Source organism: Phycodurus eques, chromosome 7 (assembly GCF_024500275.1).
Source record: "Phycodurus eques isolate BA_2022a chromosome 7, UOR_Pequ_1.1, whole genome shotgun sequence".
NCBI classification, from domain to species: Eukaryota; Metazoa; Chordata; class Actinopteri; order Syngnathiformes; family Syngnathidae; genus Phycodurus; species Phycodurus eques.
The window spans coordinates 22621707-22643579 of NC_084531.1; the positions used below are offsets into that span (position 1 = coordinate 22621707).

General features: G+C 39.4%; 1 protein-coding gene across 1 annotated transcript; it reads right to left on the reverse strand.

The window, feature by feature from the left end:
- Window positions 1-957: 957 nt before the first annotated feature.
- On the reverse strand, window positions 958-19778 carry abhd15a (abhydrolase domain containing 15a). The gene is given in 4 exon segments (XM_061682458.1): window positions 958-6810; window positions 6812-7223; window positions 8980-9332; window positions 19117-19778. Coding segments are annotated over 4 exon segments (1464 nt in total). The 5' UTR covers window positions 19582-19778; the 3' UTR covers window positions 958-6576.
- Between the last annotated feature and the right edge of the window lie 2095 nt (window positions 19779-21873).

Sequence of the window (21873 nt, forward strand, 5' to 3'; positions counted from 1 at the left end):
TTACCAAATCCGGGTTTAGCCCGCCTCCTTGCAGAGATATGCCAAACGCAGCGCTGGATTTGAGCTAGTCATGAAAGAAAGAGCCCTTTATGTTTTTTTCCATAGCTACAGTATATACTGTATATATTTGAAAGTGGAAAAAAACCTAAGACACTTCTAAAGAGCCGACCCGCCACATCATTTTATGTGACCCGCAGAACCAAATCATATGCCTCAACTTCACGGTTCTTGCTAAAACACGAATATTGCAACTATTCTTCACTTTTAATAATGTTTAGTTATTGCAAGCATTTATGTTACAATGCCCCTTTCAAAATAAACACAATAACAGTTGAACAAACAACTTTTTTTTTTTTTACTGCTTTCTTATTTCAAAACTAGTAAGCCATCATTTTTTTGTGTCTACGTAATATGTCATCATACATTTATATGGGTTCACAGTCATAACGGCCCTCTGAGGCAAAGCATCACTACGATGTGGCCTGCAACAAAAATGAGTTTGACACCCCTCCTCTAAAGGCCGAGTTAAAAATCAACTGACACCGGGGTAGCCAAAAAGTTGAATGCGGCTTACAATCAGTGTGTTTGTCATCCCTGATATAAACTATCCTTCTATATCACAGCAGAAACTGAAGCACTGGGTGTCTTCCTATTTTGCTTGTCCCTAGAATTATCTCTGGTGTTTTATTTAAGGTGTAAACACGTAAAATAGCCAAGAATTTCTCTATTGTAAACATACCCAGTAGTGTATATGCCTCAGTATACTTAGGGTTAGGCAGAGCCAGCCGCTTACTTACAATAAAAGCACATCTGGTTTTTTTAGAATTAAAAAAAAAAATACATCATCTTTTCATAATTATGTGTAATCAGCGTGACTGATAAATTAGCAATAGCAATAATTATGTGTCAGGATGCACGTGATTTCATGTTCCAAGAGCATTTCACTTACAAAGCATTTTGTTGAATTGTTATGCATGCAAAACACATTTCCTTGGAGGCAAAGGTTTTCAAAGTGTGAGGTGCCACAGCACCTCAAAGGAGGCACATCAGCTTTTCTTTTCTTTTTGTTTTTGTATCTGCTATGTTAAATGAACTACGGATTGATATTCAGTTCATATTGGCAAGGAGAGAGTCTTGGGATAAATTGCAGCGCTGTGTAGCGCATTATTTCGGTGTCAGACTCAAAGTAAATCCAAAACTTCTCAAACTAGAAAGCTGGCAAAGGCCTTGCAATGAGTTTTAACATTTTTGTTAAAGTGGTATTTTTGAATGATAGAGTATATACATTGATGTTCCTTTATTGCGACATGAAGAAATCTTCCTCTATCCACACTGTCATTTACCAAAGAAGAAAGGGCAGGAAATAATGTTTCAACGAGAACAAATGCACACTTTTGGCAAATTGGTGTGATAATCCTGTAAGCATGTATGTAACATTGCTGTTTAACTCGTCACTCAGGCAGAGTTGTTGAGAATATAACTGAATTAGCAAACAGGAAAGACAATTTAATCTAAAGGGCTCCATTTGCTGGCGGCCAATACTAAACAGCATTTATTGCAAAGAAGCAACATCTACTTGAAATTATGTAACAGCAAAACAACCCACATTTTATGAAACATATCATCCTTGTTAATCTATTCCAATCAATCATCACTTCACTATCAATTCAATGCAAACACAAGCTTGTATTTCAAAGCAGACTGGTTATTAGTTTCAACTTTAACCAGCACTGACTTTCCTGAATAAGAGGGAAATGGATTTCTTTTTGTGTCAAAAGTGCATTAATGACTAGAACTACTGTAGATATATGCGCTGCATCAGCCAAAGAAAGCACACACGTGACACCAACTGTTATTTTCAGAATTTACATTTATTTCAGTAGTCCCTTGGGCAGAATTGATTAATAAGAGAAAATATATAACCACTGCAATAGGAAAACCACCAACTGATGTCGACTGCAGTATCAGTAAAAGTAACCTTTTTTTGTGTGCAAGGCTTGACGAAACAGTAATTTAATATCTCAACCACTATTGTAGAGCAGCTGCACTTTGTGCTTTTGCCAAACCGAGTATTAGACTTTTGAACCAGGAGATGTTTGGGGAAACAAAGTGCAGTTGTCTACAGCTATGCATTTTTGGTTGATATTAGAATGAAAGTAAGACAAAATATTCTCTACATTTTATAACCTGTGGATGTTGGATTATTTATTTATTTTATTTTTTTGTCCAATCAGGTTTCAGCCTTTATGTGCTACCATATCAATCTAATCTGCCAAGGCCTTCAGAATGAGTAGTGTTGGCAGATGTAATTTAAACGATATTAGCAATAAGTGTGTTTCTTAAATCAATCAGATTTCACATTTTTCCTCACAGGGCCAGAGGTCTGGCCCTTGATGATGTCAGCATTGTTCTCTCATTGGTCGGTCAGAGCAAAACTTGTTACAGCCACCTTCGACAAGAAAAACACATCTGTAGCTATCTGCACAATAATACATTTAATAATCAGCATTTATGGTATGATGATATTTTTTACGTTACTAGATAAATATCGAACCAGAACTGCTTCTTACAATGTCCGCGGCACAGTGACGTGCGGTTATATTGTGTTTTTGTACAGTACTGATGGGTTTTAAAATTGTGATTTGATAGTGGCAGTATTAGGAAGTCGGGTAAGTCCCTAACTGAAGGTCCAGGTACCAAATGCAGAGTTTGCCACAGCTATTATTAATGGCGTATCACTACTTTTAAGTGTGTGCAAAGACATTTTCCAGTCAGCTGCTTATAATGAAGAACACAAAAAGCATTGCTGCAACTGTTCTGATTAACTTGCAGTAGAGGAAATACACAACACCACAGGAGAAAAGCGTTGTCAAAAAGCACCTTTGATTTACAGTACACACACCAAATTGTCCTACAGTATATTGTCGGTTGCATTTTGGAGTTCATGTACCATGCAGGACATCTCATTTGTGTGTGTGTGTGTGTGTGTGTGTGTGTGTGAGTGAAGTTGGTCGTGATACAAGTGGACATCGTGTCTGCCGGCATTCTGTGCGTGTGTACCGCTGTGTTCCAGCTGTCTGAGTAGATAACTCTCAATGGGCACACGCAATCTCAACATGAAATGGCCATGGGGACTGTGCTATAATTGGGGGTCTTTGTGAGCTTTGAGAAGAGAGCAAGTGCATTAAAATGAGAACAAAACAACAACATTGCAAACCATGCTTCAGATATCATTCTCCTATTTTCTAGAATTCCATCACATAGAACTACAGTAATAAAATACACTTTTAAAGTGGTAAACATGTATAATATAAAACTAATTTGTATTGCAAGTGTGAAATGTGTATACTCAACTATATGGTTGCATTCTTGAATGTGATTAGGGTTTTTTTCAAAGAAGTATCATAACGTTATTAAATTGATTGTGTTTTGAATGCAATCAATGGGTGAGGATTGCCTGCTGAGAATCTCAATCATGCCAAGTAAAATAATATTTTACGACACCAACAGAGCTTTATCGCTACATTCTGACAAACCAATGAAATATGACAGTTGGCTACTAATATTTCTGTCCATCCATCAATTTCCTACCACTTATACGGTTCAAGGTTAAAGTTGAGCTGGATTTGGGCAGAGCTTTGGAAAAAGGAGCGTTCAGACTGGATCTTTAACAAGTCAATCACAGGGCATATCTAAACATTCACAATCACTCTTCATGTCAACTACAACCCCAACTCCAATGAAGTTGGGATGTTGTGTTAAACATAAATAAAAACAGAATACAATGATTTGCAAATCATGTTCAACCAATATTTAATTGAATAGACAACAAATACAAGATATTTAATGTTCAAACTGATCAACTTGATTGTTTTTAGCAAATAATCATTAACTTAGAAGTTTATGGCTGCAACACGTTCCAAAAAAGCTGGCACAGGTGGCAAAAAAGACTGAGAAAGTTGAGGAATGCTCATCAAACATCGCACAGGTGAACAGGCTAATTGGGAACAGGTGGGTGCCATGATTGGGTATAAAAGGAGCTTCCCTGAATTGCTCAGTCATTCACAAGCAAAGATGGGGTGAGGTTCGCCTCTTTGTGAACAAGTGCATGAGAAAATAGTCGAACAGTTTAAGGACAATGTTCCTCAACGTACAATTGCAAGGAATTTAGGGATTTCATCATCTACGGCCCATAATATCATCAAAAGGTTCAGAGAATCTAGAGAAATCACTGCATGTAAGCGGCAAAGCCGAAAACCAACATTGAATGCCCGTGACCTTCGATCCCCCAGGCGGCACTGCATCAAAAACCGACATCAATGCGTAAAGGATATCACCACATGGGCTCAGGAACACTTCAGAAAACCACTGTCAGTAAATACAGTTCGGCGCTACATCTGGAAGTGCAACTTGAAACTCTACTATGCAAAGCCAAAGCCATTCATCAACAACACGCAGAAGCACAGCTGGCTTCTCTGGGCCCGAGTTCATCTAAGATGGACTGATGCAAAGTGGAAAAGTGTTCTGTGGTCCGACGAGTCCACATTTCAAATTGTTTTTGGAAATTGTTTTTGTCGTGTCCAGGCCAAACCATCCGGACTGCTATGGACGCAAAGTTCTAAAGCCAGCATCTTTGATGGTATTGAGCTGTGTTAGTGCCAATGGCATGAGTAACTTACACATCTGTGAAGGCACCATTAATGCTGAACGGTACATACAGGTTTTGGAGAGACATATGCTTATGTCTTTTTCATGGACGCCCCTGCTTATTTCAGCAAGACAATGCCAAACCACATTCTGCACGTGTTACAACAGCGTGGCTTCGTAGTAAAAGAGTGGGGGTACTAGACTGGCCTGCCTGCAGTCCAGACCGGTCTCCCATTGAAAATGTGTGGCGCATTAGGAAGCGTAAAATATGACAACGGAGACCCCGGACTGTTGAACAGCTGAAGCTGTACATCAAGCAAGAATGGGAAAGAATTCCACCTACAAAACTTCAACAATTAGTGTCCTCAGTTCCCAAACGTTTATTGAATGTTGTTCAAAGAAAAGGTGATGTAACACAGTGGTAAACATGACCTGACCCTGTCCCAGCTTTTTTGGAACGTGTTGCAGCCATAAAATTCTAAGTTAATGATTATTTGCTAAAAACAATAAAATGTATCAGCTTGAACATTAAATATCTTGTCTTTGTAGTATACTCGATTAAATATAGGTCGAACATGATTTGCCAATCATTGTATTCTATTTTTATTTATGTTTAACACAAAGTCCCAACATCAATTGGGGTTGTAATATGCATTGTTTTTTGGAAGAAGAGAGGAAACCAGAGAACATGCAAACTCCATTTAGCCCTAAGCCAAGACACACAGCCGCATGCTGCCTATCAATATTCCCCAAATTTCAAATGCAAAATTAACAATTTAGAAGTCAAACAATTTTAAGCGAAGTCCAGAGGCATAAGTACAATTGAGGTTCTACAGCGTCGACTACAAAAGGTAGCCACAATAACACATTGTTACACATCACTGACTCTGCTATGTTAGCGTGACAGCTGAAATGCAAATTTTATTGCCCAAAATCGCTTACTCGCTTCGAAGTTCAGCTGTTGTAAGGGCTTGGACGTGGCAAGTCAGTCATTGAGGCCTTTTCGGAAAGTCAAATCTCCTTACTTTTGTAGCACCTTTCCTTAACCTTTGTGGAAAACGGCAACAGGTCAAGGCGAGACTAAAAGGGGTTTCCTTTAGAACACGGGAAAAGACAGCACTGTATAAACATCATTCAACTCCACTTTTCCTAACTGACGTCATCGCACAACGGCAGGTATTGCTGACGTCTCTCGGGTGAAACTCTTGAGCACCTTGCGACCAACTTGTCGGTTAACTTCGTCAGTGGCTTGTTGCTTTAAAAACTGCCGCTGTACATTTCGGCTTTCTTTTTGTAAAGGTTGGTGAGATGTAACCTATCCTAAAGGAGAGTTAAAGTTCATATTGAGACTTTGCTAAGCAATTTTAGATTTCGAACAACCTAGTCCATCTCGCTAGGATAGGAAAGGCAAATTCCAAAGCAAAGAAATAAAATAAAAAAAATAAAAAAACACAATCCAAAGGAGTCCAACAAGTGTAACAGCAGAAGTTTGTTTTTGTTATCAGGGGATCAAACATTTGGCATCAGACCTCTGGCAAGTTTTTAGTTGGCCATGTTTACACCGTAAAGGTTGTGGTGCATGAGGTGATTGATGTATGAATACATTTTAAACGGCTGGCAATGAGAAAGCTTGTATCGTTAGAAAATTAGAACTTTTCAAACAAAGTAGCACACCTCAACAATGTCATATAAAATACCGCCATCCATCCATTTTCTACTGCTAAACCTGTTCCAGTGGTTGTGGGGGAGGTGATGGATATTCCAGCAGACTGAGGGCAAAAGGCAGATTACTAACCTGAACGCGAGTAGGAATCGATCCCACACACTCAGCATAAAACGTCAGCTATCCAAACCACTACACTATCAAGGCCCCATCATCTTGTTTTGGAATTGAAAAAGCACACAAGGGTCAAATTCCATCAAGTTCCCTCACCGTGTATAGGACCTCTGCCAGTTGTAAATGGCATGGATATTATGGGAGCACGCTGGTACTCGTTTACATGTACTGACACTGCGGTGTCGGAAGATTCTCCCTCCTGTACTTCCCCCCAGACCCCTCCTCTTTGCAGCGAGCTGTTTCGTTCTCTCCTCCGCAGCAAAGAAGTCTGTGGTTGCCCTGAAGAACTCCAAAAGAGCTCGGTGGCTCCAGTTGGTCCCACAGTTGGCAGTCGCACTGTTGGGTGGCAGCCGCCGGGTTAGCTGGCCCAGCGGAACTCGCTTCGCTTTGCGCGGGGAAACCACAGTGGCCGCCTCGGTCTGTTAGAAGGAGAAAAAAATGCGGGTTGCTTTCAAAAAGTTCCCAGGGTACTGTGGACTGGGGGTTTCCCCGGACAGGGTCATCCTGAGCGCACACACTCAGGACTGGAATGGCCACTTCATCCACGTCTCTTAAGGGTTCATTGCGTTCCCAGTAAGCTTCCCAGGAACCAGAAGTGCTGCTGCTGCTCCCAGTTGGTGCTGCCGACGCACAGCCAACCTGATCGGTTTGACAGAACAGAACTTCCTCCAGGTTGCGTAGAGAACTGGTAGCAAAGAGGGTGTCCGTGTGTATGGTGGAACTCAGCACCGTCTTGTATCTAAGCACGACACAATCACAGACACACAACATAAGAAAAAGCAGGTGCTCAATAGGAGCATGGCTCTCAAAATGTTAACAGGAGGGTATTGGAGAAGCGATTCTCTTGTCACGTTGTTTCTCAGAATCAATGATGACACTAAGTAGACAAATCAGTTGCTAGGGTAACGACTATTTATAAAGTGCTTGTGATTTACTGTGCAGCGGTTAGTCGATACGGTTATGCATTTGAAAAGCAGATTGTTATGATTTTGTCTTCATACACCACCACTCTCTGATGATACAAGTTCACCTTGATTTCTTCTGTCCAAAGAATCTGATTCCAGAATATCGCATGCTTTTTTTTAGTTGTTTTCTAGCCAATGCATAAATGTCACAAGTGGCTGCCTCCTTGTTGAAAGCCTTGCTTCTGTATTTACATCCATGAAGGAGTCACTCGATTGCAGATTTTGACAAAGATGTGCTTACTTTCTCCAGAGCATTTTTAATTTTACATTTTTTTATTTCTGTTTATGTTGTTTGCTTTCTTTACCAAAGAAAGCCTTTTGTAATGATCAAATGTAGTTTTCTAAAGTGTAAATCTCACGTGTTTTTTTTTTTAGTCTTACTGTGAGTTACTGCTGTTGCAAAACTGAAGACTTTTTTTTAATGCAAAGACATTTCTTCTATAGCCAATTTGCAGTCTTCTGGGTTAGGCTTTGCACATGTCGAAGACAAAAGTGAGTGCACCAAGACACAAAAAAGAAGCAACAAGTGGCGGTGGCAGCAGTCACGGTACTGGCAAATCATCGCCAGTGAGGAAAGTAAGAATCTGGTGAAAATCGGGGCAATTGGGTGTGAAAATTTTGAGCTTTTTAACTTCAATTGTCCAAATAAAATTGAGCCCCTAGAAATGGTGTCGATATAATTGTTCAGTACATTTGAGAATGTCTTCATCTTTTTGAGTTGAGTTATTACTGTGATTAAAAACAAACAAACCGCAAACACAGTATACTTTATCATCATCTTTTGTCTCACTTTTGTCTCCCTGCAACCAACACAAGACCATCTAATATCCTGCATAACCTCTGTCCACACTATTGACTTTTGTCTGACACACCATTATATTAGCTTCCCACAAGTAGATTTTGTATTGGGATTTGTGTTCCAAAAAAAAAAAAAAAAAAAAAAAAAACAGTGCTGTGCTACAAAACAAATAATACATGACAGTACACACTGAGTAGAAAATGTAATGCTCCATGTAAGTGCTAGATACTTTTACTTTTCATCTGACAACAGGCTCAAGTAGGAATTTAGTCCCTCCATCAAGTAATTAATATACTGTAAAAACTATGGAACTATTTTAATTAACTGTGTGGACTGCTAGATAAAAAAAATTTTTATCTGCGCAATTGTGCTCTGAAAAAAAAATAATTATTATGATGAACATTGTTTGTTTAATATTACCCCTAATGTCCAAATTGGCTATCTTCTGGCTGGTAATGACATGAATTTGACTACAGAAAGCATATGTTAAAGAGATTAATGACATATTTTAATAATTTATCCCTGTCTCTTTTCTTATGGGACAAAACAACAACTATGTTATGAGTATGATTCCCAAAGTGTTAGTTTTTTTGCTGCTTTACTGTGTCATTTTCAACTAAAAAAAGAAACACAACTTGGGTATGAATAATTTTGAACAGTATAGGAAACTTATATAAAAAAAAAATCTTTAACTTTTGTCGAAACCTTATCTCCACACACCCCTATCATACCTGCTGAGGCACATTTTCTGGTAGAACACCAAGACCCACTGAATGGGCCAGCAAAGGCCATTCTCGAACCAGCTCTGGCAGCGAAAGACAGGCGACAGGCAGACGGCCGCCGTCACATAGCTGGACGAGCCGCACTCCCCCAGGTACGAGAGAAGGAGGCCGGAGCCTGTGCTCTCGCTCACCGCATACAGTTTGCCGGCAGGGTGCCGGTAGCGGATGTACCGCACAGCTTCTCGCAAGTCTGCAGGATCTCCAAACTGCTGCAGTTTGACAGTGGTGAGCGGAGTGTTGTTGTGGCTGCGGCGGTTGAAGACTGCAGGGAGGTATCCATGGGAAAGTGCTGTTTGACACAACTGTGGGAGAGACAGAAATTTGTCTGTTATCTCCACAGGTAACAGACGTATGGCGGAAACTTTGCAAGGCCATAAACAGCATATACTGCAACGACTAACGTATGGGGACACACTCACTCAACTGATGAATACTGTAAAAAAGGGGTTCACAGTTGATTCTTTGGTAAATTCTTCCTCTCACCAAGACATTTTAGAATACGTATGATTAGCCTGTGGTGCTAGAGGTTGTTATTTAATGATGTTGTCGTCAGGTGCCTGTGGTATTGGTGCACTGGCCGGAATTGAACCCACACCGTACCACAACACTAACAGTGTAGGGTGTCATTGAATATAAATCAACAACAAAAAAACTTTTACAACAGCGTTTGCCTGGATCCTACTAAATGTGTTTCTATTATACTTGTACGGCTCATTTAAATGGAATGGAAAAAAGATGGCCCCAATAAAAATTCATGATGATTAAGTGTTGCTGCCTTGAAATGTTCAATTTATCAACAAATGTTCACTTTCATCACCTTTAATGGGCCATACTTACAATCCCATCCAAATATAAAAGGTCATCTGGAGCTTATCAGGAGCCCGGATGTTACCAATTGAGGATTGGCTTTAAACTTGAGAATGAAGGTCGACCCTGTCAACGCTATCACGCAACACAGCAAGGCTCTTATTGTTATCATAGCAAGCATATTGTATGTTCCATGCAAGTACAAGTACACTACTGTAACAGCAGAGCACAATTGCGCAGATATACAATATCTGTGTAACGCCTAGTTACCATGCTGAAAAGATACCTAAAATCAAATGATTGCGTACAATGCACAATCATTTATAATTAAAAATAATAATAATTTAAAAAAAGAACAACATCAACAACAGAACCACGTGGGGACTGACCAATAATATCGAGTTGTGAAAAAAATATGGAATTGACCAAATTTGAAAACAGGAGGTTTCAGCCCGATGATAGCAATCAGTCATTCATTGAGAAAGGAGTTGCCACTACTGCGCTCAAAAATAATAAAACCCCAAAACAACAAAAATTAGCTATGGGGTACTTAGGATGCAGACCAGAATTTTTTTTTTACAAAAGCAGGACTCAAATCACAAACCTCCACTTCTCATAGGTGAGCTACTGGTTGAAGGTTGGGACAGCTCACAGTCAAAAGGTTCCAAATTCCAATCTCGCCTCACGATTGTTGAGTTTGTTTGATTGGGTTTACGCCGGGTTATCAAATATTAATCACATTTGTCATGGTTTCAGGCCTCTATCCAATTAAGTCAAATGACTGTTGTTTGCACTTATGTAGGATCTAAATAAAAATATTTCACTCAAATCTAGAAGGAATCTGGATCTGTTAGAAACTCCATCTCCGACTATTAAGTTGTTAGATTCTTAACTGATAAACTTTGGAGGAGACAAATGTTTCAGCCTTGCTGGAAGTCAGCCCACGAGTCTTTTTTTTTTTTTTGGGGGGGGGGTTCCGTACATGTTTTGGCATCCGAAATATGTTGTGCAGGCAATAATTAACAGTGTACGGTTTAGGCATTGAAATTGTCAGAAATGTATTTATGATACTTGCTGCAACAGTGCTCTGATTGTTCAAGTCTCAGCTTGCGTAGACAAACTAAATAGATGAAAGCAGCTTCTCCAACAGTTTGCAGTCAATACTGCATGACTCTCAGCTCAGTGATAAATTCCTTACACGAGGACTCCAAGACTGCTGTAGATGTGTTTCTCTAAACTAACATCTGCAGATTAAGGTGTAATATAAATTGGCAATAAAATGGAGAACGATTTTCTTGTTTTGGTGAATCATCAGTATTCTGATCATATCCTAAAGACATACAATATACAATAATGCTCACCCAGCACGACATATGCACATAAAGCACACTATGCCAAAATAATAATAATAATAAATGATTGAATGAAATTTTTTTTTTTTTTTGAATTTTTTTTACTAATCGTTGCACCTTAATGTAATATAATCATTTTAGCGTATTTTAATCATATTAGAGAGGTTTTTAAAATTCATTATATACTGTAACTTTTGCAATTGCTATTTCTTTCAACAACCTTTCCGTTTTTTTATTACTACCTCAAACTTGTGACTGTAAATAATGTTTGCCGTGCTATTTATTTAGTGTGATTTCTGTTATTGTTATTAGTGCTACTGAATACCTTCCCTTGGCATCATTGAAGCATCTCCGTAATCTATATCCAAACGTATGGCGATTATTGCCATGATCCACTCGGTGAGTTGTCTCTAGTTTTTCCCCCCTGTAAGTTGACTCTTCCCTTTTCTTTTCTTTGTTTCCACCAAGGAAGTTGTGCCAATGCTACCTGGCTGTCCCAGCAGCAACCACAACGAGCGAGAGGATTTTTTTTCTCTGGCTGAAACTACCAACACGAGTTCACCCAGCCTATGTGGATGCTCTCCTTCTCTAATGTGGTGGATGAGCTGTCCATTGTCGGTGAATATAGATTACTGCAAAGTATATTTGCTCCTTCTGTGATTTCCTTTACATTATAATACTGTACTAAAAATACCATTCTACACGCACACAATCTCAGCAGTGACAGGCGCAACTTCAATTGGTGTATGTCCCTCGTGGTACCTCATCCTCCAACAATGTCAAGCAAACTGTCTGACATCAATGGAAATAGTTCACAGAAAAGACTGGATTTGTCTTTCTACCTTGTTTCCAGCACGTTTCACTCCTCTGTCATTGTTTCAATCCAGCTGCTGCTGTGCTCTTATTTGACTTTTGCATGGCATTTGCATTGCGAACACATGTTATAAAAAGGTAATGAGCCTCGCACATTGGCAAGTCTCCAAAGTGTCAGCCGACATCCATTCATTGACGCGAGGCTGCCCTTGCCGTGGCCCCCTCATGTCAAGGGATGCTTTATATTGACTCATTCAATTACCTCAGTCAGTGTATTGGGAAAACAATATAATGGCTGATAATGCCGCTGCATCAATCTGTTCATTTTTTGTTTTGTTTCTTTAATTGTCTACTCATTTCAATTTCGCTGAGCTTCCAAATATTGGGATTAAATGAGACCGAATGTCAGGCTACATCTTACACTTATGTCCATCTTTAAAAAGCGCAACCCTTCGGTTGACAAAATCATACACTTGCTGGCTACTTGAGCAGCTATACTATTTAAAGCTGTACAGTTAAATTGAACTCTCTGTAGTCAGTAATACTTTGACATGGTGGTTAATGTTCTGTTGATGCACTGTACATACAATGGAAGCCATTGCTGTAAAATTGGAAGCATTTGCTATAAAATTGGTCCAGTATTATAGTGTATTTTTATTGTGAACTATATTAGTCTAAAATACAATGCACCATGGGAACAAAAGCAAAAACACTCAGCACTACTGTAATCCCTCAATTTCACTGTAAACCGCGTTGCATCATAGAAAGGAGGATAGAAAAGAGGGGAAAATGTACCAATAGCTGCCATTGTTTTCTTCCCCACAAAGAATTTATTTTTCCTGCCAGCCAGCAAGTTGGACAATTTCAATTCGACGTCTGCCACCTAAATATAACGTAAGTCACATTTTTTTCCCTACCTAATGTCGTGTTGAAATGGCATTTTGTGTTATATCCATTTCGGGGCTTTACAAGTGAACGCCTGTGAAAAGGTTTGGTCGGCATCGAGAGGAACATTTGGTGCGATCGGAGTAGTTTTTGTTAATTTTTGGCATTGTTTTTTTCCGCTTGACAATAAATGTGAAGTTAACAGACTAACGTCTCGGCGTGTATAATTGGAAGGCGTGATGCGCCGTTACAGCTGTTTCTTCGAACACGTGTCCAGAGCAAGAGAGGAACACTTGAGGTGCTATCTAATTAATTTTTTAAAAAACGTTTTTGCGTAGTGTTTGTTGCCATATAATAAACAAACTAACATCTCAATGTGTTACAATACTTTTATAATTATAAACCATATTTTAAGTCATGTGACGTACATGCGCAGGCTAAACTAGTGAGAAAATATTTTTTTCCTGTTTCTGTGGCAAAGATGTGTCATGGCACGTCATAATCATTCAACATTCATGTTCCAGTAACCCATATATTATCTGTCCTTTTTTTTAAAGGTTGCACTTGCAGCCACACGCCCCACACCATCTATGCAGTGCAGCTGACCATCTTGCCCGACACTCCACGTTTGACTGTGGCAAGTAAGATGATGATGATTTTTAATGGCAGCAACAGCTACTACTTTATCTTTCATACAAACTTGGGAGTGGCAGCTGCCATCAAAATCATCCATCCATCCATTTTCCATACCGCTTATCCTCACTACAGTAGCGGGTGTGCTGGACCCTATCCCAGCTGACTCTGGGTGAGAGGCGTGGTACACCCTGAACCAATCGCAGGGCACATATACTGCAAACAAACAACCATTCACACTCACATTCACACCTATGGGCAATTTAGAGTTTTCAATTAACCTACCTAGGACGTTTTTGGAATGTGGGAGGAAACCAGAGCACCCGGAGAACACAGGCGAGGCCGGATTTGAACACGGGTCCTCAGAACTGTGAGGCAGATGTGCTAACCAGTCGACCAACGTGCCGCGCCTGCCGTCAAATCAATACACAGGAAGAATAGTGCAACTGTTGCACTGTGGTTGATCAGTCCAGCACACGTGGACATGAGTAATTATTGAGCAGATCATAAGCTTTTTGTATCCATATTCCTCCTACTGCTTTACCTGGCTTTTTAACCTGGCTCACACAAGGAATTACTTCATGAAACCATGATTTCCAGAATAATCTGCTATATGAGGAACATCAGTTGCGCAAACCTGGAAAACAGGTTAGCGGTATGCTGCAATAACGAGTAAAATTTAATACAGGAATATCATTTATTAGAGAAATACAGTATTATATATGTAAGCACCAGTAAATACTAAACAGTTATCTTTGGTGGCTCTGTGGGAAAATCTTGTATTAAACAAAATACATTGTAGACGTTTAAAGTTCTTATCAGCGCTTTGTCGCAGTCTGTGCTTTGACCTAATTTGCCAAATGCAGAAGTTGGTTGTGCATATAGCGGAATAGGAATGGATAAATACCAGTTATCGGTATCGGGCTGATACCGGCCTCAAAAAGGCAAAAAAAAAAAAAAAAAAGACTGAGTAAGTCCTCCTCGTCAGTAGTTGGCGCTATACTGCATGAGATTGACATTTTGGCGAATCATCATATGCATAAGAATGTGAACAAAGGTCTTTCTTCCTATCATCTCTCATTGTGTTCATTTACATTTTATGTATCAAAAGTAATCGTAGTATCGGTACTTGGGATCGTTATCAGTGAATATGCAAGAATGAATACTCATACTTGTATCGGTCTGAAAAAAAGTGGTATCAAAAACATCCCCAGTTTAAAAACAAAATTATAACATCAACCCCCACAATTTGGATGTATGAGACATCACTTTTGACTGCCAAATGTAGTCTATTTCAGTAGTTTTCAAACTACTACCAAAGGTAATTGAATTGCCATACTTTTAAATCTTTTTTTCATCTTTTGTTTCTTTTCCTTACATTTCTATTGTTACTTTTCTAATTTGTCATATATTTTGACAATATGACTGACAAGTCAGCACAGAGAATGAGTTGTCGGGTGAGGGAACTTGTTTTGTGGATGGGCTGGCTGTGCTGTTCTCTTACTACAACTTCAGTTTTCAGTATGAGCAAGGTGCAGCTTGCACACTGGAATTCATCCAGGAGTAAGAACTATGTAACACAATGTGCTTTACATGATTAAAATCATTTCAAAACAAAGAAAAACAGTATATATACATTGAAAACAAAGACAAAAATAAAAATACTATTAAAACAGTGTACAGTGCAAGAAAGATGATTTCAAGGTGGAAATGCTCGAAAAAGCGTTTTAAAAAGAGTTCTTAACCTGGGCTTAAAAACATTCACACTTGGCGCTGACTTCACTTCTGTTGGCAACTTATTTCATTTGTGTGCAGCATAATAGCTAAATGCTGCTTCACCATGTTTGTTTTGGACTCTCTGTGCCACTATTTGATCTGAGTCTGTCGATCTCAGAGCCCTACTGGGTTGATATTCCATTCGCATTTCTTCCATGTATTCAAGACCTAAACCATTTAGTGATTTATAGACCAGAAGCAGAACTTCAAAGTCTATTCTAAAAGGTGACTGGGAGCCAGTGTAGAGACTTTAGAAATGGAGTAATATGTTCTGACCTCCTTGTTCTGAATGACCTGCAGCTGTTTAATGCGCTTTTTGGGAGTCCAGTCAGAAGACCATTACAGTAGTCAAGTATACTTTAGATAAAAGCATTGATGAGCTTCTCTTGGTCTACTTGGCACATGCAAGCCTTCACTCTGGATATCTTCTTCAGATGGTAGAAAGCTGTTTTTGCACAATTGTTTTTTGTCAATGTCTTTATGTCCCCAAAGTGTTCTGTAAATTGACTGTCTGTTGTACTAGAGCGGCTCTAACTACCGGAGACAAATTCCTTGTGTGTTTTGGACATACTTGGCAAATAAATTCTGATTCTGATTCTGATATGTTGAAAGTCAGGTTGGAATCAATCAGTATATCAAGGTTTCCGACTTGGTCTTTGTTTTTTAGAGAGAGTGACTCCAGGTATTTACTAACAGCAATCCACTTTTCTTAACTGCCAAAAACAATTATCTCAGTTTTTTTGTGGTTTAATTGAAGAAAATGTTGGCTCATCCAGTTATTTATCTGTTTTTTCAGCACTGTAGTCATCTGAAGACACTGCGAGATACAACTGTGAGTCATCTGCATTGCTATGATCTTCAACATGAAAGTTCTGAAGAATTTGGGCCAAGGGTAGCATATACAGGTTGAACAGGAGGGGTCCAACAACTGACCCTTGAGGGACCCCATAGGTCAGTGCCATTCGATGAGATCACAGAACACTTCCAGTGGTTACGAAATAACTCATTTCCTCCAGGTAGGACCCGAACCATTTAAGGACTGTTCCATTTAGTCCAACCCACGTTTCCAACCTGTTTAGCAGTATATTATGAACTACCACATTAAAAGCCACACTGAGATTCAACAAGACCAGAATTGACACCTTTCCGTGTCAATTATCATTCCACGTATTCAACATTATATAATTTAGCACTTTGATAAGAGCTGATTCAGTACTGTGATGAGTTTGGAAACCTGATTGAAATTGTCATAAAATCCATTTCAGTTCAACAAATTGCTGAGTTGATTAAAAAATTACTCTCTCGACAATCTTGGCTATCAAGGGTAGATTTTACATGGGTCTATAGCTTCCTAATATGGAAGCGTCCAGCGTTCTATTGTTTAGAAGAGGCTTCATGGCAGCTACTTTCAGAGTTTTAGGAAACTCGTCTGACTGAAGTGAGAAATTGATTATTTGCTGCAGGTATGTATATCCCAACAGATTACATTAGTGGTAGATGGGTTTGGGCTACAGCTATTTTGAAGGCTCAAAGTTCAGCTGTAAACAACTATTAACTAATGCATTCAAATATAGAATGCAAATTATGTTAAAACATATGTAAATGTAAAACAACACATTGATGAAAAACAAAAGGTGTTAGGAATGTGCTAATCGCTTTGCAGTTCATACTACTGCATAACTGGGCATGTAAAGAAAATATTTTTTTAAACCTTTATTTGTACATGTTGATTGTGAACAGACTCATTTGCAATGCCACCCTGGCTGCAGACACCAGAGTAAAACAAAGCAAAATAAGAAGAAAAGTAAGATTAAAAGAAGATCTTAACTTTCATCTGGCAGGACTATTAACCTGCTCAATACGACAGTACATTTAAATACAGGGAGCCCTTAGTATACCTCTGTGCTCAACTGAGCATATTTGATCTTCTACTGAAGCTATTATTAACTGTCAAAACAATAAATCTGAGGGTAAAAGAGAAATTTGTTTTCACATCTATGTTTTATTTCCCCCCCCTCCTGTATTTCTGTCTGATATACAGTGGGCAGAAAACCTAAATGAACCCTTAAGAAAATGTGGTGTGAAGAATAAACAGTCTGCTTAAACTAACGCCATACAAACAATTACAGTGGAACCTCAGTTTACGAACAATTTTTTAAAAAGAGAAATGCCCTCAGTTTATATACTATTTTTGGTTTACGAAGTGTAAGGCTCAGAACTTGGTGCTTTTTTTTTTTTTTTTTGCAGCGCAAAAAACATCATTGGCTCCGTTACGCTTTGACTGGCCAACTCAAGTCTCTGCAATGGCAGTCCAAAAATTTAAATTGTATATGATGTGTTTTTAAACACGTTGAATGGCCTTATTTGGCATATTTTGAATGCTCTCCTTTGAACTGTTCGACAGATCGAGACAAATGTAGACATTTCGACAAATAAATGTCTGGAGTCCCTTGGGCGAACAAAAGCCCACTGTTAACATCACGGCCAGTCAATGTGTTTACTATCTAAATATATTGTCACCTGAAAGACTGATTTTTGTTGTTGTTTTACTTTGCTTTTCTAGAAGCTGCGCTGACATAAATCGAGAGAGGGGAACCAAAATTCGGAATGACAAGGCACCAAGCAAGAAGAGTGGTAGGATGGTGCAAGACAAGGCATCATCGGTGTATCCACGTCTGTACACTCATCAAGAAGCTTGGTGATTTCAATTGGGACTTTGTGTGATTTTACGCACACACACACACAAACGCATACATTGTGGTTATTGTTTTTCTTCTTCTTCTCAGTTTACAGTTGTTAAATTCACTACTGTTAAGCTTGTCCAACACTGTTAGACTTTCAATTAAAAAATAATAATAAAAAAAAAAAAGTTAGAAAAGGAATTACCTCTCTTTTGTCTCATCATAATAATCTGATTTTAAAAATGACCATCAATAACAACGGTGAAAAATATTTATGGATAAAAACAGTCAACATACAGTAAATATTTATTACTGTACAAGAAATTACAGTATATTACCGGATCGCTAAAAACTACATTATTTCACTGGCACCAGTGATCTTGTAAAATACTGTAAATTTCTCCATGTTGTGTAATCCGTACTGTCAGAACATACAGTATTTTACTCTATATTAATTTACAGTATTATGCTGGATATATGGACAGTATTTTACAGTTACTGTGATTGCAACATTATGTGAATTGTTTTGCATCTCATTTTGCAAAATAAGGTAGCCAAAATATTTTTAAAAAATACTGGAGCATGATACATGGAGATCAGTTTGTTCCAAATTAACATTGCAAAAGGCAGTTATCAGCCTGTAAGATCATTACGTGTGGAGAGATCTATTTGATAAAACTGCATTGCTGCGGGTGTTCCTAATAAAATGAGAGTATTCAAAAGGTCAAAGCTTTACCCAGTGTAGATGATTTTTGTCATGGGCTTGACAATCACAACACACTTCCCCACCAAAATACGAGACACAGCAGCAAAGTCAAATGACCATCAAAATGCCATTATTGAATATGCTGCTTTCTGGAATGTAATTAATAAAGTCGAGTTTTGAATGACACCTTCCCAGAGGAATTCATTTAGCAATGCAGAGTATTACTGCGCTTGCAATTGTAACTGCGCTGCATCACACAGGTGTTTGTTCCATTTTGGTGACATTATTTTGTGACGCGAGACCGTTCTGATCATGCGTAATGCAGTGCAGTTAAAAAAAAAAAACGCTGCAAAGCACAATCACAATTGTACGTTGTGGTGGATGTCTTTGGACTGCGCAAATGCATGTTCGGTCCACGCAACGAGCACCTTACCTGCAGGACATTTCTGGTGATCTTGCCGAACGAATTGGGGATGATGAGAAGAACCGGGCTGGTGGAGTGGCTGGAAGTCCTGCGTCTCTTTTGGTAGGAAGGATAAGCCCAGTCCAAAGCCACCAGTCCATCATCGCTCAGCTGCAGGTTGTCCCGCACAAAGTGGACCGGGTTGCCGAAGGACCAGCACGCATCGTGCAAGCTCTGGAGGACGGCGCTGGCCCGCCACGTCCAGCCGACCCGCGTCGAGTAGTTGCTGAAAGTGGAGCAGTTCTTCACGAGGTAGTTGGCCAGGGCGGAAGGTTTGCAGATGAGCTCCACGCTGCGGTCGTCTTCATCTTTCAGCGGACTGTTCGGTCTTCTCGGCGCGGTCTTTGTCCGCTTCTCGGTACCAGAAACTTTGGAGCTGGACCAGATTATTGCTACCAGTATCGCAACACATAGGAACACGAGCCATTCCTGCATGATCACAATCAACGCAGAACGGACGAGCGTTTTTGACACAATTGATACTAATTTGTCCTAAATCCGCGTCCTCTGTCCTCCAGTGTCACGCAGCAGCCACGCACAAGCACACAACCAAATCCCGTTTTATTTCTCACATCAAGTGCATTCATCATTTGTGCAATAGAGATCCGCGCGTCCGCGTCCCAAACGGAGACTACAGCAGCTGCCTGGGAGTGCAGAAATGTGGCTGCAGAAGCTCAAGGGAAACGCCTCCCTTCAAATCCAACCCCTCCCACCCTCATCAGCGGGTACACTTAAAAGAAAAAAGCAGCCACAGACGTGGCTTGCAGAACACATTATTCTTCATTTAAAATATTTTATTATACGTAGAACATTCGGTACTAGTATATGCTCGATTATTTTTTTTTTTTATTATATCAATACAAAACATGATTTCAAAAATAACCGAAACATCTAACCATTCATTTTCTGAGACACACACCTCATTAGGATCGCAGGTGAGTTGGATGCCAGTCGCTGGACAGATATAGACAAACAACCATTCACACATATATGGACAATTTAGCCTCTTTGAATGAAGGTCCCATGCCAACAAAAACCCTGGTGCCCGCGAGCGCCACGTTGGTGCCCCCTGGCCTAATGGGATCAATGCCATACTGAGTGGGGTTTGAGGCAAAAAGGAAATGAAGACTAATGGCCAGACAAATGTGTGCCGGAACCGGAAAATATCCATCCCTCCATCCATCCATTTTCTGAGCCGCTTCTCCTCACTAGGGATCGCGGGCGTGCTGGAACCTATCCCAGCTCTCATTGGGCAGGAGGCGGGGTACACCCTAAACTGGTTGCCAGCCAATCGCAGGGCACATACAAACAAACAAACAACCATTCGCGCTCACATTCACACCTACAGGCAATTTAGAGTCTCCAATTAATGCATGTTTTTGGGATGTGGGAGGAAACCGGAGTGCCCGGAGAAAACCCACGCAGGCACGGGGAGAATATGCAAACTCCACACAGGCGGGGAACATTTGGATTGAACCCGGATTGAACCCGGGTCCTCAGAACTGTGAGGCTGACGCTCTAACCAGTCGCCCACCGTGCCGCTCCGGAAAATATCTATGAGTCATATTTCATCCTATTCCTCTGTTTTCTAGAAGGTAATTTAATTCCATTTGAATGAATTATTGCTTGATAAGGAATGAGACTGAGCTCATTCTTGATTTTTTTTTTTTATTAATTGTTATGCGCTGATCTCAACATGTTTTTATTTTTGTCGTGTAACAGATTTGAGGTGTGTGGAAACAAATGGACTGTAAATCATTTTGTGATTGTCCCATTTTTAAGTACTGGCTGTGTTATGTGGACAAAACATGGGCATATATCAGACAGCAATGTGGACACAATGTATTTATCAGATTCTGGCCCAATACAGACAAATGGAAATGTATTACGTAGGCACTTGCAAAAGATGAATCATTTACCTACTGACATTTTTAGATTGCGACAGTTGTTGTTACCGACATTCCTGTACTGCCAACAATGTTTTAGAATACAAAAAAAAAAAAAAAACACACACAAAGGTTAAAAAGGCTTTCGCAAGTTGAATAGAATGAGGAAGAGCTCAAATAGCCCATTGAATTTTATTCAAATGTGCTTAAGCTTACATTGGCAATTTTTGAGTAGCAAAATTTAGCAACGTATAAAGCAATGGTGAAGAGCCAGTTTAAAAGATCATCAAAAAGATAATGAGTTGACTTCTGTCAATAAAATATTGGTAAATGATTTATCCGATGCATGAAAAATGGGAAGACGTGGGGACTTTACTGTCAATGACCCTAGATAAACACCCAGGGTGTTGACATACTGTTACTAAAATAGCATGAAATGAAAACCTTTGTAGAAAAATGCTGTCAATGTTTCTGATATAATTTACATATCTCTGTAGTGACACTGCAGGAAAAACTGACAACGTGACAGAGTAGAAAATATTATCGATGCAATAAATATTAATGAGTGTCTCGGCAAAAAAACTAAGCATGACTCATGGTCCTTTTTAGACTGTATCTGACTTTAAATTTATTTAAGGAGGATATATTATGGAAATTTTAATTATTATTATTATTTTTTTAAATCTGTCCTGTTCATCTGTATGGCCACGCAGAAGGGTGGCTGTGTATGGCTTTTGCACTGGAACAGTTTTGCTGTGCAACAGGCGAGTTGTTAAGAATAAAAATCTACTCTATTTTATTATGAGACTTGGTTTACCGAAGGAAGGAGGAGTTGTAGTAA